Source organism: Ursus americanus, chromosome 31 (genome assembly GCF_024610735.1).
Source record: "Ursus americanus isolate L20-20 chromosome 31, mUrsAme1.1.p, whole genome shotgun sequence".
In the NCBI taxonomy this organism is placed as follows: domain Eukaryota; kingdom Metazoa; phylum Chordata; class Mammalia; order Carnivora; family Ursidae; genus Ursus; species Ursus americanus.
The window spans coordinates 15,389,184-15,407,224 of NC_142157.1; the positions used below are offsets into that span (position 1 = coordinate 15,389,184).

The window sequence follows — 18,041 nt, forward strand, 5'->3', positions numbered from 1 at the left end:
TCAACAGTGAAGTGTGTGTTCTTTAGTCTGTGCCCGGTGGGTCTCAGCCAAGGGGTTCCACCCTTTAGAGGCAAGTGTGCGTATTTGGGGAGAGCTTGGAAGTTGTTTCAGTGATGAGGCAAAACTGGCATGGCGTGGGTGTGGCCCAGGGACGCGAGGCGGCCTGCCATGGTCTTCCAGGAACTGTCCCCTCCAGCAGAACCCGGAGATGTCCCAACGAACATTCATGTGAGTGAAAAACTTATTTACAATGACCTTGCCTACAGGCCAATTCTGCCTTACAAATAAGCTTTTTGGCATTCTTAAAGTATGCAAAAAATTTTCCAAGAAGGTGTAAAATGAGGGAGAATTTGCTTTGTTCGAAGCTTCAAACAGAGTGGTCCACTCTTTGGGGGAAAAGTCACATCAACAAACAGAATTCATGGGGCTTGAGTCTCCAAAGCAAGCAAACTGTGTTCTGCTCATTGGTGCGACACGTGACGGCTTCGTTGTATCACCGTTAGGGCATTCGATTGTTTTGCTTAGGTTTTGAAAGTACATGAGTAGGTAGGATGTATCAACAAGAATTTTATTTCCTACAAAGCGTTTGTAATTGAAAAGAAACCACAGAATCTGATAAGACTGACCCTGTGAGGGGCTGAACTGCCCACTCACAAGTCCCGTGCCTGGGAAGTGTCGAGGAGCAAAACCCCTAGAAATGCCTTTGAGGGACGCTTGGGAGCCGTTTACCCCCAGGGACTGAGTGGAGAAGGTGCTGTAGCAACTAGGCTGGAGGGTAAGGGAGAGGCGTGGCCTAGCGGTGTAGGCGGGGCATAGGGCGTGGTTTTAAAAAGTGGGCGTGTCGGGGAGGTGGGGCCTTTCTGGCAGGTGGGTGATTTCCCTGCGGTCTGGCCCTGCTGTCTTAAGGTTTTAGTCCACCTGCTTAGGGGAAAAAGTCCTCGGTGATCCCAGGTATCGACCCAGCTTCACCTGCCTCCCAAGTGACGCTGGATGAGAATATTAACCCCCTAAGCGCAATGCTCTCTACCTACCCATTTTTGAAGGTGAGGCAGCCAAAATTTGTAATGATGCCTAAATGAATGAGCTTTTTCTTTTTTCTTTCTTTTCTTTTCTTTTTTTTTTTTTTTTAATAAAGATGGTATCCTTTGGTCCAGGAATGAATCTCTGCTCGGTAAGTCCTTTCAGAGACAACCTGAGGGGCCCCATCCCAAGGAGAATGATCGAGTGCCCATACCTCAGGCTCATCCCAGGTGCACATCCCACACTTTCTCTTATTCAGCCTGTTTCCCACAGCACGACGGGGAAGAGGTAATGATGGTAATTTTTTCACAAGGGTTTTGGGAGGATTAAAGGGCGATATGTGCAAACCGCTTTAGCATAACGTGGCCCATAATAGAAGCCGATGGCAGTTACTGCTGATGTGTCTGCAGACACAGGATTAAGGACTTCCCCATCACTGCTAGGCAATTAAACAAATTAAGCATTTTGTGTAAGTCTGGCTCCCCTGCCTTCTCCGTGCAGTGTGTCGAGCCTAACTCGACCTTCTGACCTCCAGGTCATGAGGACAAGCCTTTGTTTCGAGCCAGATGGCTGTGAGCCCTGGCAGATCTGGGGTTCCCTCCTCAAAAGTGCTCGCATGATCAATTTCTTTCTTTTGAACATTAACTTCTCAGGAACACAGATCAGAGCACACCGCTGCCTGTGGCCCGGGGTGTGTTTCCCAGCAATGTCACCTGCTTGCTTCTGCAAAATGACCTCGGGAATTTTTGGTTGAAGCAGTCCGCATTCCTCCACTCCCTCCAAAAAAGCTTCTTGATTGTTCTCAAACGCTTTTGCATTTTCAGAGCCATGGAGAGGGGAAGAAGTTAGTTTGAATTACAGAGTGGGGCACTTGGGAAGCAGTCTGGGGGACAGGCATGGCCAAAGCTGCTCCGGGAGCCCAGGGGACGTGTCTACTTCTCTCCACGGGTCTTGCCCCTGGTACTCAGCTCAGGGATGGATATCAACTCCTCTCACCATTTGAGGAGCCTGGGTGGGGTGATTTGGGGGTACACCTTCTCCCAATCCTGAAAACGCAACCTCGCAAAAGGACCACTCTTTCGTAGCCCTGATTCTAGGACCTTGGCTTTGTTCCAAGACCATGTCAATCTTTTGTTTAGCTTTGGAAAGAGTCGGGGTCACAAGTAACACTGAAAGAAAAGCAGCCTCTTCAATGGTGCAACACTATGAAAAGTTCTGTATTGTACCGGGGGGCGGGGAGGGTGGCAAATGCCATCTCCTCCACGAACGACCTCTCCTCTGGACCCCTGCCGCCCACCGTGAGGCTCGTCTGACTTCTCCGCCTGCCCATGGCGGCGCCCCCTCCACAACTGGATGGAAGCCCTTTAAGAGCAGGAACAGAGTCCAGTTATCAGAGCAGCGCTGGTCAGTACGACAATCCCAACCCGTATCGAGTGTGTGTGTGTGTCAGGTGTGTTTTTTTTTAATCTTAAAAAATATTTTATTTATTTATTTATGTATGTATGTATTTATTTTTGCGGGGAGAGGCAGAGGGAGAGGGAGAGAGAGAATCTTGAGCAGACTCAATGCCCAATGTGCAGCCGGATGAGGGCCTCAATCCCATGACCCTGGGATCACGACCTGAGCCAAGGTCAAGAGTCGAACCCTTAACGACTAAGCCACCCAGGCGCCCCTGTCAGGCTCTGTCTTAAGATTATTTTCTACACATTGAATTCAATCTTCTCAACAATCCTATGAGGTAGGTTCTGTCATTAGGAGAAACTGAGGCATGCCCAAGGCTGCACAGCCAGCACACAGCACGGGCTGATGGATTGTTGAAGGAATCTGAGAGCCCCTCTGGTTCATTTCTAAGAGTACTTTTTCGGATGCTACCATCTGTTGGTCGAGTGATGAGCTCCAAAGTCATGTAGTCAGAGGCTAAAAGTGGTTTAACAAAATCTGAAGACTGCTAGTTAGCGACTCATCTTATGACCCACGTTAGCTGTTAAAGGACCCAAGGTGCCTTTCCCTAAAGCGTTGTCAGAGGCAGCCCGTGACCACTTGGACTCAGTTTCCCTCCAATGTCTTGAGGAGGTGGGTGGCACTTTGCTGGGTCTCAGGGTTATGCCTGGGCTGTGTGGACACCTGGGGGACACGCCCCATCCTTCTTGACATCGGCTGCGGTTGACCATCCCCTGTATATCCTCGTCAGCGCTCTGGGAAGTCTGAGGGTAAACTGAGGACGGGAGCCACCACCTGTGCTGAGCTGCTTACAAAGAACTCTCAGCTTGTCCATACAGAGGAGCAAATAACCTGGCACGAGTCAGCCGGCCACCGTGTGCATTTTAACATAATGTGGTTGTTGAGTTGTTATGGGACATGATTGACATGTTGGAATATTTGGTGCCTCAACACTCCAAGATGACGACTTTCCTGAGCCCTCCCCGAGCTCTGTGATTACAGTTAACACAACGAGCGGAGATAGAATAGCCTGTGTCTGACATCCCAGCCCTGCACACCTGAAGCGAAGGCCCACTAACAACCAGGCGCCCAAGTCATAATAATTTACCCTTTACACCAAACCAAGTTAAATACTCTGGAGGCAAAAAAGACTAACACGTTCTTGCTTGGGATTCATCATCTCAGTGTTATTTGCACTAACCATCCTTCCCATTTGCCAATGAGCACACGGAGAGTCGCGTTAGCTCGCCCACGTCCCCCTACACCAACAGTGTTTGTGAAAATTGAGAACTCCAGAAGATCCTAGTGACAAAGACAGTTTATTTCTACTTTAATTCTACTGGAAATTAAAAAAGGAAAAGTAATACGAGCCCCTCTGGTTAACGAGGGTGGAAACTCCGTACCCAGGTTTGCTTTCTGTCGGGCAAGCCCGGGGTCAGCCGCAGAGAGGGGTCAGCAGGTTACGTCAGAAGGCACCACACTTGCAACGCATTTATCAGGAACTCCTCAGGAATCAGAAAAGCAGAGCTTTCCAGAAACCAGTTCGCGTCCGGTTACATATCACTTATAATGCCCTCGAAACCCAAACCATTGAACTCGGCGACAGACACGTTTGTTCTCTGACTAGGAAGTAGTTCGAGGGACAAGGTACAAAAAATAACAAGCATGCAGCCCTTTATTTAGTTTTGCAAAGTCTCTGCTTATAGTTCTGTATATTACATGACTGTGTTATACAAATACATTTATTTACAAAAACACTCTAGCTGTGCAAACTCGTTGCTTTTTAAAAATGTACGGGGAGCCCCCATTTCTGCCCGTCCCGAGATAGAGTTTTAAAGCATGCATAAAAATTAACTTTGGTGTGGGAAACGACTCTGTGCGGTCACACACAGTATTTCGGATGTCTATTTATATATGTACAAAAGTTGAGCGGTTGACAGAACCGTACAGAAGTGTACTGTTAAAATCCACAATGCAATAGTGTGGGTTACCAGGTCTCCGAAAACAAAGGAAGGGGTTCGATACTGCAAGGAAAGCAACTAGAGAATCCCAATATGTTATAAAAAAAGAAAAAGGAGAAGAAAAGAAAAAAGAGAAGGAAAGAAAAGCAAAGAAAGCTCGCTTGCTTGGGCTGCAAATGATCATACCTAATTTTCATGGCAGTGCAACAGGTGTGATAAACTGCCTTCTCCACGGGCCTCGGGCTTGGCTGTGCAGAGGTTCTCGGGCATATCGTCTAGCACGCTACTTTCACAGGTACAATGCTATAGTATCAAAATGTTTTTGGCAAAAAAGATCTCGAAAGGAACCATGAAGTTTTGACAAAAATAGAAATCTGTAATAAAGCTAAATAACACTAAAATAAAAGGAAATATTATAGTATCTGTTTTACAATTTGTATAGTCACCCTTGTGTAATTCTCTGTTCACGTCTAGTCTCCGTAATGAAAAATATTTTTGTACAAAACATACTAAAATTCTGGAATCATACATGTTTTACATGCTGAATACATTTCCCCCCCATCTCACACGCACCCTTCTCTCCCGCCAGCCACTCTTTTCGTAACACATGCTTACTTCATGTAACAGGTATCGAATATAAACAGTAAACACTATGTAATTACAACAGCAACAGAGTAAAAAGTCAAACGAGCTTTACTGAAATCTATTCATCCAGTATTTAGCACATACTTAGCGTGAAGCCTCAAACAGTACAGCAATACGGTACATTCTCTTGAGAAAACAGTTGTTGGAAAAAAAAAATTTTTTTTTTTTTTTTTAAATGTAACTCCGACTTGTGCCTAACAGGATTTGGCCTTTAAGAGGTTTCTTTTGCTGTGGATGGGGTGGCTTTGCTTGAACTTCCGTTCTGTGCCTTGTAGCTGGTGAGGCCGGGAGTGTGGATGGTTCTGATGCTCTTGGCACCTTGATTCAGTGAAGTGGGGGAGGCGGGGGAGGGCGGGGAGGAGGAGGAGGAGGGAGGGGCTGCTCGGCCGTTTTGAGTCTGCAGTGAGAATGAGAGATGGTGGCCTTTACCTGCATGAGTGGGGCTCTGAAACTTTAAGGAGCCATTAGAGACAGAGGGGATGAGGGAGGCAGACGGAGCAGATCGTCCTGTCTGGGGGCTGAGAGGGTTAGAAGTAACCGGTGGTTTAGTAGTAGGTGGGTTAGGCAAGTTAGAGCTGTCACCACTAGAAGAGGGCAGAGAACTGCTTTTCCCAGAGCTGGGAGAAAGGGCTGGAATCTTAGAAGCAGGTAAGGAGGGGAAAGTAGGCTTACAGTCCCCACCAGCTTTCTTAGCACTTCCATTAGCCTGTAAATAAAGATGGCGGGAGACAGTTTGTCAGAAAGCTGGTAACACGATCGGTTCACAGGGTCTGGCAACACAGCCCTTCTGAGCATCATTACCTAACAGAGACCAAACCAAACCAAACCAGTTCAAGGCCTGAGCTAAGTCCTGTTGTACTGGGCCTGGCAGAAACCCCCAAAGGACAGAGCGCAGGATGTGCAGAAGAGGGGGGAAAAAAGGAAGAACAGGTGTCGGTGAGAACAGGCATATCATCCCACTCCTGTCCCAGGTGCCAGGCTGGCCATGCGTCTGTGGTTACTGGGCTGGGGCTGGGGCACCGTGACGGACAGTTAATGTGCCTCTAATGCAGTGCGGTCAGCATATACGTTAGTACTGGTGACTTTCAGGGCAGCTCAAGGACAGGTCCGTCTCGGTTTCCCAAGGTGTTCTGATGAACCACTACCTTCACCAAAGAAAAGCCAATGGGCCTGGCACCTTGCGTTAACAGTTAAACTTTGGAGTCACAAAGTAAAAGATGTTTTATTGCGAGCATGCAAAAGCGTGGTGGAAAGTGTAACAAAGGTTTTTTAGACTTTCTTCATGCCCCAGATCCAGGATGTCTATGTAAACCATATCTTACAAAGAAAACACAATATTTGGTATAAACTAAGTCAGCGACTTGCTTCTTAACTGCAATAGCGTCCATCCAAAACTGGGTTTAAGGTAAAACTACCTGACGATATTGGCGGGGATCCTGCAGTTTGGACTGCTTGCCAGGCTTGTCCAGGCTTCCGGGTCTGCTCTTGGAGCTCATGGGGACTGGCATCCTGCTTGTCGGCGGGGTCCCAGTGGAGCCCTGGGGGAAGGAGCAGCGGGAGGGGAAGAGAAGGAGAAGCACGTGAGCGGGTCATCGCCGAGGCTCTCCCGCCGTGTGCAGAGAAGGTCAACGTGAGAAGCCACAGCCCTACATGCAGGACAGATCTAGGAGACGGACATCAGGAGACACCACTGGGGTTAATTTGAAGAATCAAACAGAATAAACTGCTCCACTACTGATCAAACCGATTTTAATGTGAGTATCAGAGCAATCATTTCAACAGCAAATGACCGACCCAGCGTCCTTGCGTTTACCCAACACCAATCAGCAACAGAGGTAAAAAGAGAATCGATTAGCTGTTAGACACCTAGTTGTTGTTGTTTTGAAGGTGAGGGAGAAAGTGTGAGAGAAAGGGATCGTGGAGAACAGACAAAAAAACCAAAAAACTAAAAAAACAAAAAAAACAAAAAAACAAAACACAATGAGCCACCTGAAAGGAAGCAAGTCAATCACAAGACACCTGTTGCTAATGGTGATTATGGCAGATGTAAGAAAGCAGCTGGGTCTTGTCACTTTCCATCAGACCAAGATACCTTACGTGAAGCCGCAGGTATGGACGAGGGGGGCTCTGGGGCAGTGGGAGCTTCATCCAGAGCTAGCAGGGAGCGGGGAGAGGCCTCTGGGGCCATGTGGGGTGAGCTGGCAACAAAATCTCTGTGGAAAGAGCATGAAGTATCAACTAGGGCTTTTGGACTCATTTCACTGATGGTGGTTTCGAGCTGTTTGATGGTCTGCTCCAGGCTGTCCAGCGTCCTGTAGGTATTCTTTCTAATTTCATCAGTTCTGGAAATCAGAGCTGTGCTCTCCGGACCGGGTGGCTCTTGCCTCCGCAGCACGCTCTTGGGGGTGTCTTCAGCTTGGGACCTAGTGATTTCAAATCGCTTGGCTTCCTTGTGCTGTTTCAAGGTGCCGTCCTCCTCCTCCTCCTCGTAGACCACCACCTGCAAGGTCTTCTTCCCCGTCTTGGTTCCCGTGCGAATCGCCTGAGTGAGGGCCGCCAGCTGCTTTTTAGGGAATTTGAACTTAAACTTCTTCTTGGGGTTTTCAAACTGGTCATCTGCCCCATCGCCCTTGCTTTCTGAACTTGGAGTATCTGCTTGGTTGAACTTGCCCTGCTCCCTTTTATTCATTTCCCGTCTTCCTGATGTGTCAGCCTCGGCCGACGGGCAGGGTGGCTGTAGTTCACGGTCAGCCTGCTGTGCGGGTCCGCGGCTGCCGGAGGCCGCCTCCTCGGGGAACTTTCCGGACCTGTTGTTCTGCACCGCTGGGTCTCCGTTTTCCTCCTCTTCCTCCTCCTCTATCTTTTCCTCTGTCATCATTCTCTCTAATTCCTCATCGCACTCCTCGAATATGGTCGAAAGTCTCTTATACGCGGACCGGATGTCCATGGGTTCGTCAAAAATGATGATAACTGGTTTCTTGTCCAGGCACACGACTGGCTCTTCGTTTTCAGTTCCTCCCTGTTGGGAAGTTGTCTCTTTTTTGGCGTCAATATTAACCGTCTGTACATCTTCCCCCTTTTTGCTCACGATGTCGCGGACCTCCCCACTAGAGAGCACCTGCACTGCCGTTTTGGTAATCATGAAGGCAATGTTGTCGGGGGTCGCATTTTCCTCAGTGGGAGAACTTGGGGTCGACTCCCCGTCCTCGCCGGCGTTCACGTTCGCATGCCGCGCCCCCTTGGGTCTTAGAACGACCTGGCCGAACTCTGTCATGGGAACCCCTTGATCTTGAGTTTTGACATCACACGGGCTCAATTCAGTTGACCTAGTGGGAGAGGGAAGGTCACACCTATCCATATTTTCTGGTCCTTCTAGACTCATCATCTCCTTTGCTTTTCCATAATTTGTCTTTTGCTGCTCACTGTCAGATCCAGGGCACTGTGGTCCAGAGCTCTTAGGTCCTTTGTCTATTTCAACTTCCGACGGACTCGTGCCAGGGTAGCTGGAGTTGACCCTAGACACATTTTTCTGGGAATAGTTTCTACTGTCTCTAAATAAACTCTTGTTGGATATGGAATTTTCCCTTTTTAGGATGTCTGTTTTGTACTCTGAGGTTCGTGATGCCTCAGAAATACCATTCCCCATTGCCATTTCCCACCTAGGATGGTCAAGAGGTCCGAGAGCCCCTGCGGTAACCTGAGAGGGACAATGGAGGAGGGAAACCACACACATTAATCAGAAATGGATCTGCAAAAGAAGGTAATTAATCTGCACGGTATCAGTCGGAACACAGATCTGCTAAACTCACCTTTCGGGATTCCATTTGGGGGCCATTTTCATATTCAACATCAGATTTCCGCAGGTCTTCACGGAAAAATTCCAAATTCTGGTAGAATAGTGTAGGACATGTTACTCCACAAAACCACAGCCTCCCAAAGTGGACTATCACTAAATTGTTCCTTTAATTACACTTCCAAACCATGCGGGCCAAGCACATTTGTTACACACAGTCCAAAGCCTATAGAGCTCTGTTTACCTTGGACTGCTTTGCTCTCCAACTTCCAAAAATGCCCTGTGTTTGCACAAGACGAAAATCTCAGTTAGCAAAGTATTTTAAGGATTTCGAATTTTGTGAGGGAGCAGTTAAGAGAATAAAGGGACCGATTCTGCATCAACACGTCCTCTTTCCAGCATCTGGCTGTGAGCCTAGCAGAATCGAACACGGGAAGAGGGGTGTGGCGCTGTCGAAAGTACAATTTCTCCGTAGGCAGAAGATTCTGATTCTAACCCAGACCTGCCACTTAACTGCGTTACCTTCACTTTTCTGGGCCTCAGTTTTCTTGCTTATAAACCGAGGAACTAGACCAGGAGATTTTCCACGTCCCTTCCAGCTAGGTATTTCAGTACTATCTCTGCTTCTCTTATGGAAATTGTCCCATAAGGACTCTGCATTTGTTGGGTGTGATAGTTGGAGATGAAAAAAACCCATAATCACTCCCCGGTCAAAGGACAGATTAAAAAGGTTCTTGCAGCATTTTGCACTTGGACTTGCCAAGTAACGTGTCACGATAACCTTCAAACTAACACTACCCAAGGCGATCAAATCCAAATTCAGAGTGACAGTGTTGTCAAAATGTCTAAACACTTCCAAAGCAGACACGTGAGACTAAAATGATGGCCGTGACATCATAATTCAGCTTTTAGTCCCCCAATCCTCCGACATGGAGCGAAGGTCCATTTCTGAGGCCCTCACCAAGATTCAGGGCGTGAGAAGCCAGCGGTGAGGACCAGGTGTGGCCAGTGCTTGACCAGGAAGCGTGGCCTTTTCCGGCACGTGTGTTTCTGTCCCCTCGGGCCCTGCTGTGACACTAACCCTAGCTGGGCCTCGCCGCTTCCCAGGCACTGCCGCCCTCTCTTCTTGCTGCCGAAGCCCGCGAGGAAATGGTGCTCTTAGATGGGGCACAATCCCAAGGAGGTTGTTTGGTTAAAGCCACGACAACACAACAAAGCACAACAACCAGGCCCCACCAAAGTGACCCCAGAACAATCCCACCGCCGTGTTACAAATGGAAAGAGCGTCCATACACATTCAAGGAATGACACACGAACAACAAAGTCAGTATTAATCACATGGAAACACCGTACAGGATACAAGGGGCATTAGCCACCCAACACCTCCTGTTTAACTTGCCCTCCTCCCGGTAAGGCCCCCAAATACGTGCAAGGATTCAGCGGGTGTGGTTGCACAAATCATGTCTAATGTGGGATTTTAAACTTGGATTATTAAACAACACATACAGTAAAAGGTCTTAAGAATAAATGAGGTTTTGACCCCAAACATGGAGTTAGCGTACCACGCTAGGACTCGAGTGAGAATTTACCCACGAACTGGACAAGGAATTGATGTGTAGGACACCCGTGCGGCTGACCTTCTGCTGACCCATTTCCTGGGGTTGGGCTGGCCTCTGTCATGATCGGTCCGAGCCCATGCCACACCCCTTGTTAAGTATTTCAAACGTCACGCAGAGACATACATATGTTAAAACAGATGTAATAGCAGGAATACTCCGAGGAAAGCTAAGATAAAGATGTCAAGGGTAGGTTTCACATGACCTGTCATTTTGGTCACTGGGCTAGAAAAAAGAATGAGCGTATCAAAGCAGGTGCGATAACTTTATCCAGGGCGGCTTGGTCGCAAATGTCACGTAACCTCACAACGACATCTTAGATGTGATCTCAGATGGTCAAGACTCTGCATCAAAGGTAATTAAGCCTCTTAATACCTGTTTACAGGCCCTGAGATCTGGATTGTTCAGGCAACTGTGTAGCAGGCTCAAAAATGAATATGGGCAATAAACCAAAATCAGAGACACAGTTACAGGAAAATTGCATACAAGTGAAATACTAGGCTAGTGCTTCATGACGATAGGAGAAAATTTTAAAGAAATATTTGATTTATTGAAGAGTAGATGAATAGACCAGGGAGAGGTTAATAATAGCACAAATCTGGGGACAAGTCTGATACTCATGGTTATTGTGAAATAGGTCAATCTGAGTATATTGATCTAAAAGAAGCATGTAAGTCCCTACAAGGCTCTTACTACAGACCTGCTTATTATCAGATAGACTCTTGATTGAGTTGAATGAGACTGGAAGGATATGGCTTTCTAATTGCAGGGCAAAAACATCTCACACAACTTTTTCGCCAATTAGCAAAAGTCGACGAGACAATGATTTTCTCTAGAGGGTTCTTTTCCCGGTTCCCAGGCAGTGTTTTAGCCAGAAACAGTTCCATTAGCCCAGGCATGCCGTGTGACTCAGGGTCTGCGAGGGCCTTTCATGAGTTGGTTTTAATAAGGCCATGTAGGGCAATCCCAAAGACTGAAAGAGCAATGTATTTCCAATATGGTGTCATGGGTTCAATCCAAATTAACAGATTTTCTTCACAGGAAAATCTTCCTCCGCAGGGCCTCATGGCTGGTAGCTATATGCCCCAGGACTGTATCTCTTGAAAGATTATGTCAGAACAGCCCTCTGACTTGGGATTCTCTATCTCCCTCACTGAGCTTTCTGGTATACCCACCTGGTGTCGCCATTAGGCTATACGGTGGCTGATCTGTTTGACTTTATCTAGGGGATGCTAGAACCTTCAATTTCTGAAATACACGTTCCTGGTGGAAAATGCTAGAACTTGAGTTGGTCATGATAAGCTGTCAATCCTGACATGGAGACAGAAGCTTCACTCAGGTAAGATGACTCTACATCCAAAAATCATAAAAACTCTAGATGCGACTTAAAAAGCTGACGTTCGGACAACCTGGCTGACGTCCCTTCCCTAAAGTACTTATGTAATGACAGCATATTTTGTTCCAGAGCCTGGACCTCTGTCTTGAAGCCACTAGGATGCCACAGTGCGTATTACCGCTAAAGCTAGACTGGACTCACTGTCTTGCAAGTATAGTTTGAGAACGTGTAGTACTTAACAGAAATTCTGTCTGGCATTCTCGCCCTTGTGTGCAAATACGTATGTGTGACTTTCCATGAATACACGTGTGGAGGGTGGCGGGCATACGGCTCTGCTGTGTGTTTTCGTCCTAGAAGCCAAGGTTTGCAGCTACTTCTGATGCAGGTGTGTTGGACCTAGAAGACGTGCGAAAAATAAGAAAAAGTGCTACATACTCGATTGATGTTTCTGTTTTTTCTTTTTTTTTTTCTGGAGTTCTAGAAAAATCTCGCAAGGCATATGTATACTCTTCAGTTTGGGAAGAGAATGCCTCAAATTCTGCATAGACTATTGTGTGCTGAGCGCAGGAACACAGAGGTCACTGATTAATCTCTGATTAAACCTAAGACTGTGTCTCCATTAGTTTAAAAAAAAAAGGTGAGGGGCGCCTGGGTGGCACAGCGGTTAAGTGTCTGCCTTCGGCTCAGGGCGTGATCCCGGCGTTATGGGATCGAGCTCCACATCAAGCTCCTCCGCTATGAGCCTGCTTCTTCCTCTCCCACTCCCCCTGCTTGTGTTCTCTCTCTCGCTGGCTGTCTCTATCTCTGTCGAATAAATAAATAAAATCTTAAAAAAAAAAAAAAGGTGAGAGGAAAAAAAGAGAGGGCACAGAAGGACAAATGCAGGAGCGGTGTTAGTGTCAGAGCAAGGAAAGAAGGACCATCGGCCTGTGTGGCAAATGTGTCACCGCCACGTTACCTTCTTCTCCTTGGGTGGGACCGTGGCCCCCGGCCTAGTGTCTTTAACGTGACTGTCAGCCCGGGACTGCTCGGCATGACTGTTTGAATTTACATCCATAAAGGAACACTTCTGGAATGCCTGAGGGATTAAAATACTGAGGTTAACGGGGATCCAAGTGCAGCGAGGAGGGAGGAGGGAAGAGGCAGGGAGTCCAGAGGCAGGGAGGCCGCAGCCCAGGCCTGCAGGCAGGTCCCGCCAGGGCCAGGGAAGCAGCGCCTGTAAATCGGGCTCTGCACTTGGGCCTCAGGCAGCAAAGCGGAGCGCTGAGTCAGGGGCAAAGGCTTCCTTCGTGGCTGCGCCCGGCAGGATTCACGGACAGAAGCCTTGAAAGGAATGCCCTTTCTTCCACAACCTGATTTGCACTTAGTAGGGCTTCTTGTGTTGACTTTAAAAAAATGCTGAATATGTAAATGAATTGAGACAAGAAGCTATCTTTCTTTTTTCGTGGTCATTTTCTTTTCTTTTTACCAACTTTCTTGAGGTCAGAGAAATAAGGGCCCAGGATATTGCAAACCTTTGACTCTTAGAACAGAAGTAATCCTCACCCGTTCACTGTCCCGGTAGGAACAGGGACCCCCGTGCTCCGAGGGGCTCTGAAGTGCATTTAGAATAAAGTGATGACGCTCTTTAGCACCTGGGGGTCCGGAGCGGCCTCGGGGCCGCCTGAGCCTCCAGCCCTGTCCCCGAAAACTCTTCATTTGGCTTCTAGGAGCCCGTGTCGGCTCACCTGAACAGGGTGAGGGAGGCCAGTTCTCAGGCGGCTGGAAAGCATAGGCTGTGTCTCGGGCAGAGTGGAGGGACAGTACGATTGTGAAAGCAAGAAAGACGAAGAACCCCAGCATTCGCCTTCTTGAAATCAGTGGTTCTCAACTCAACTACATGTCACCTCGTTAAAAAACTATTTTGTTACCCAGGCGTCACCCAGGGAATAAGTCATTCGGAATTCATTCAGAGGCCTTTTTTTCTTTTTTTTAAAACTCCCCCAAATAATTCGCATGCACAGCTGGGATTAAAGAAGAGTTATTTAAGTGAAAAAATCCCAAATAATTGCCTCATATTTTCTTAATGTCAAATATGGTCCTTTGGAAAGAACTCTGTAGGCAGAAAGAATAACCCACGCCCACGCCAAGTTGTCCATTTCAGAACGGGTCCTAAAATATGAATGAAGCCAGTGCCTGGGGCCTTCCCGGCCTGCTCTCCCCTACGCCACCTGCTCCCCGTGCCTGCAGTGCTGGCTCCCCCTTGCAGTCCCTTAGACACTCCAGTCCTTGCCGGCTCTGGAGACGCCCACTAAGGCCACTCGCCATCTCCGCTGGGCTCAGACCCTGGACTTCGGAGCCTGTGGCTTCTTCTGATGCCTGGTACCCCGGAACAGGCAGGGTGACCCACAGTTTCATGTAGGAGGCCGCACCTGCTCCTTGTCCTGCCTCGGGGGCATCAAGAGCCCGTGGGTGACCTTCTGAGGAAGCAGGTAGGGTCCCTGCCCCCCTCCCCAGCAGGAGGGCTGCCTGGCTTTGCCTAAGTTAGGCTTAGAACACTGTATTCACCAGTATTACCTAACCACCAGTAATACAAGGGGCCAAATACTCCAGTCTCGAAAACTTGAAAGCATCCGCGATCTGTAGGCCTCCGTGGAGGGAAATGTTCTCAAGCTGTGAGCCCTAAGCGGCTGGAGCAAACACACGACTTCTGTTCGGGGGCTAGTGCAGGATTATTCACGAGCCTAAAAGTCTCTGCTTCTTGGATTAGTAACTGTTCACCTCACATGGATTTAAAATCATCTAGTACTTTGTCGTCCACTTGAACCACACTGGGCCTCAATCAATTCGTACCCTGCTTTGCGGCAGACGCGACCATGAATGGTCTCAGAACATGCCTACACATCTTCGGCCAAGCCCCAAACCCCCAACAACAAGCAGGCCTGTCAATGCCAGTGTCCTCGGCCAGGGGGTCCTCACCGGGTCGCTGAGTGACGGACACCCCCACGCTCTCAACTGTTGTATGCGTCACTAACCCTAGCAATCTACGGTTCCTAGGAGTGACACTCTCTAACCATTCTGAAAACCTGCCCGCAAGCTGATTGGCGGGAGGGATGTCCCAGGCCAGTCTGGGAGTTTTAGTGAGGCTCGGAAGGGCTCACACACAGTGACAAATCAAACCAGCAGCCCTGTAAATCCAAACAGCCCAGTTTTGGCAGTTATCACCAAGGAAGGCAAAACAGAACGGCCGTGGTAGAAATGATAGTTTGCAAGTTCTCTCGACTCCATGTGAACAGAGCGGATCCGTGGGGCTGCACAGAATGACGAGTATACTGGTGGACGGGCAGCATGGTTTGGAGTCCTGTGTGGTTGTGGTCTGACCATCTGACCATTCAAAGGGAAAAAAAAAAAATCCCTACAATAATATGCGTCAAAATAAAATAGTCTACGAACAGACTATGGTCTGGGAATTATGCGTATGTCTCTGGTTAGAGAAATTCTTAGAACGTACACCCAATGGTAGATTCACAGCGATGATTTGAATGTGGGATAAGCTTTGAGTACAGTTTCTTTACCCCATCCTTAATCCTATGAATGGACTGTGTCAATTAGTTAAAAAATAAAAATCCAAAGCCAATAAATAAACTATCGTTTCTCAAACAGGCCACAGAAAATGGGAAGTGGAATCATTCAGCTCGTCAGACTATTTGAAAAGATGACGCTGACACGGAATGGGAGCCGGGTATGCAGGGCAGAGGCCTAAGGGCAGCCATTCTAAGTATCCCAACCAAAGGATGGGACGGCATCTGAAGCGGGCCTTCGTCAGTCCCCATGAAGACAAGCCAATGCCCGGTATTTCTGACCCCTGTCTTAATTGCTTTTGAAATGAAGCCGACTATGAAGAATGAAAGCAGGAAAGTAAATCCTGTCAGCCAGAGCTAGGAAAACTTGCAACTGATTTTCTGTATGAACTTCCCGAGCTGTTCTGTGAAATGATCATTCCTTACACACGTTGTGAGGTACCCTGAGAGCCTCGCTCAGCACCATCTTGGAAAAGTGGAAGCCAAGGCCAGAAGACACAGCTTTCAGGGCCTAAGTCCAAAGACTCCTTGCCAGCTCTCTTTAGCTAATGACTCTGTGAGAGACACGGCCAGAAAGCCCTAGAGAGGGAGGCAAGGAGCCACAGTCCGTCACCCCAGCCACGTACCTGGAGTTCTGCCATTATTTTGTCTCCTTCCTCTTCTTCCTCCTCATCCTTCGAGGAGGAGGTAGTGACTGGTGGTGGGGGTGGGGTCCAGGCAGCGGCAGGCTCCTCTGTTGGACATTTTGTGGCTCTAGCCTGGGGGCTTGGTCCAGCATCTTCACTGCTTGCCTGTGGAAGATTCAGATCACAGATGGTGGCTTAACCCCTGCGGGTGCTGGCCAAAAAGAGGGCCAGACCACGAGAACACACGATCCCTTACTGTCTGGCGTGCTGGCCACCTACCTCTTCAACTCGAGTTCAGAGACTGTCACAGCCCCTTGCGTTTAGTTTGGGGTTTTTGTTGGTACAAGCTGTCATTCTGGTGAAGGGATTGAAGATTTTTCACAAAATTGTAACTACTCAACATTCAGTGCCTTTAAGGAAGGCCCGCCCGTACTACGTCTCCTGGGAAATCGTATTTCACAAACACAGAAGACAAAACTTGCCAAGTGAAGTGGAAACTAAAACCCACTGACCATCTTTCTGGACAGCCTGTCACAACTGTGTTAGCTCATCTAACTTTGTTGAGATGGTCTTTCTCTGGCCCCTCCCCCCCGCCATTTTCAATCTTGTGCCGTCTTGCTGCGGAAGTAGCTTGTGATTTGCATTTTACGTTGTTGCAGCTCAAAGTCAAGAAAGGATAAAGCTCGGGCTGCCGAGTCAAGTCCAATAACACCGGCTGCCATTTTCCCATCTGTGGGGCCTTCCTGTGATTTAGCTTAGTCAAGTCTCTCCTACTCTGCCTTACTACCTCTAAAGGAGAAGAGAGAGAGAACCCCGTCTAAGGGTATCATTTGAACCCAGAGACCAGTTTACCGGCGCTTAACCCGTCAGACCTTAGCGGTGGTGTTCTCCTTCCTGCTGGTGTAGACCACATCTCCGGACCTCGTGGTGGTGAGCCCTGATCCTGGCAGGTAGCTCCGCCGAGGGGGCGGGGGAGGAGGAGGTGGGGACTTACCCCCCAGCTTGTCCAAGTCTTGTTCTGAATTTGGAGAGTCTTCTGGAAAACAGTGTGTCATTGGAAAGTAATGTCTTTGCAAGATAATGTCCAGTACAGTGTATTTCTAGAAACTCGATGCACTCTGACTTAAACATTTGTCTAGTCTCTCCCTATGGTGATGATTAAAGGTGTAGACCCTAAAGCCTGACTGACGTGAAATCTCAGAAAGATCCTGCACAAGGTAACTAACTTCTCTCTGCCTCAGTTTTCTCATCTGTTCAATGGGTATTATTATAATCTTCTCCACTGGGGTGCTGTGAGGATGAAATAACATACGGGAAGCATCTGGAGTAGTACATACTGGCTTATTGTAAATGCAAGTATGAGCTACCCTTAGTCAACAAAAAATCTGGGTATTACTTGGAGAGATGAAATATTGGAGCCTAAAGACAAGTCCAGGGGCACCTGGGTGGCTCAGCTGGTTCAGTGGCTGACTCTTGGTTTCGGCTCAGGTCATGATCTCAGGGTCGTGGGATCGAGCTGCATGGCGGGCTCTGCACTCAGTGTGGAGTCTATTTGTCCCTTTTCCTCTGCTCTCCCTACCCCCCCATCTCAAAATAAATAAAATCTTAAAAAAAAAAAAAACAATCTAGAGCCCCGTGCACAGCCTCTAAAGCCTCCGTCCCTCAAGTCTGAAAGACAGTGTAAGCAGGAGGGGCCGGACCAGCGGATGCTACGAGAATCTGGCCACTGAAGGGCCAAAAGGCAAGCGGGAGGCAGATGGAACAGGAAACAAAGTCAGCGAGAAAGTGGATTTTTGGTCATGGTTGTGTGGTTGGACAGTGTTCTCTGCTAACGACAGGAGGCCGTAAACAGAACTACAGAGGTATAAGGATGGGCGCCAAAGGTCAGAAAATGCAGATATCTGCTTAGCGTTCTCCAGAAAACTGCCCCAAAAGGCACTTAATAAAACTTAAACAGTCGGCCCCATTCCTGCCTTTCTCAGTCAATATTCCTCCCCTCTGCCCTTCACCAGCACTCAACCTGAGAGCTCACTAAAGCGGGGGA

At 48.2% G+C, this 18,041-nt stretch overlaps 1 protein-coding gene across 18 annotated transcripts in view; it reads right to left on the reverse strand.

The window, feature by feature from the left end:
- Positions 1 to 3,760: 3,760 nt before the first annotated feature.
- Positions 3,761 to 18,041, reverse strand: part of KIAA1217 (KIAA1217 ortholog) — a 703,566-nt gene continuing 689,285 nt past the window's right edge. For 8 of the 18 annotated variants that reach the window (XM_045787000.2, XM_045786992.2, XM_045786955.2 and 5 more), the window contains 8 exons: positions 16,870 to 17,033; positions 15,998 to 16,162; positions 12,770 to 12,889; positions 9,104 to 9,139; positions 8,876 to 8,953; positions 7,159 to 8,763; positions 6,482 to 6,604; positions 3,761 to 5,772 (listed from right to left, as the gene is read on the reverse strand). In XM_045787000.2, the coding sequence (XP_045642956.2) occupies positions 5,278 to 5,772; positions 6,482 to 6,604; positions 7,159 to 8,763; positions 8,876 to 8,953; positions 9,104 to 9,139; positions 12,770 to 12,889; positions 15,998 to 16,162; positions 16,870 to 17,033 (2,786 nt within the window). In that variant the 3' untranslated portion in view covers positions 3,761 to 5,277. Of the gene's footprint in view, positions 6,605 to 7,158; positions 8,764 to 8,875; positions 8,954 to 9,103; positions 9,140 to 12,769; positions 12,890 to 15,997; positions 16,163 to 16,869; positions 17,034 to 18,041 lie in introns of all 18 variants that reach the window. The other 10 variants (XM_045786939.2, XM_045786962.2, XM_045786977.2 and 7 more) reach the window with 8 other exon arrangements.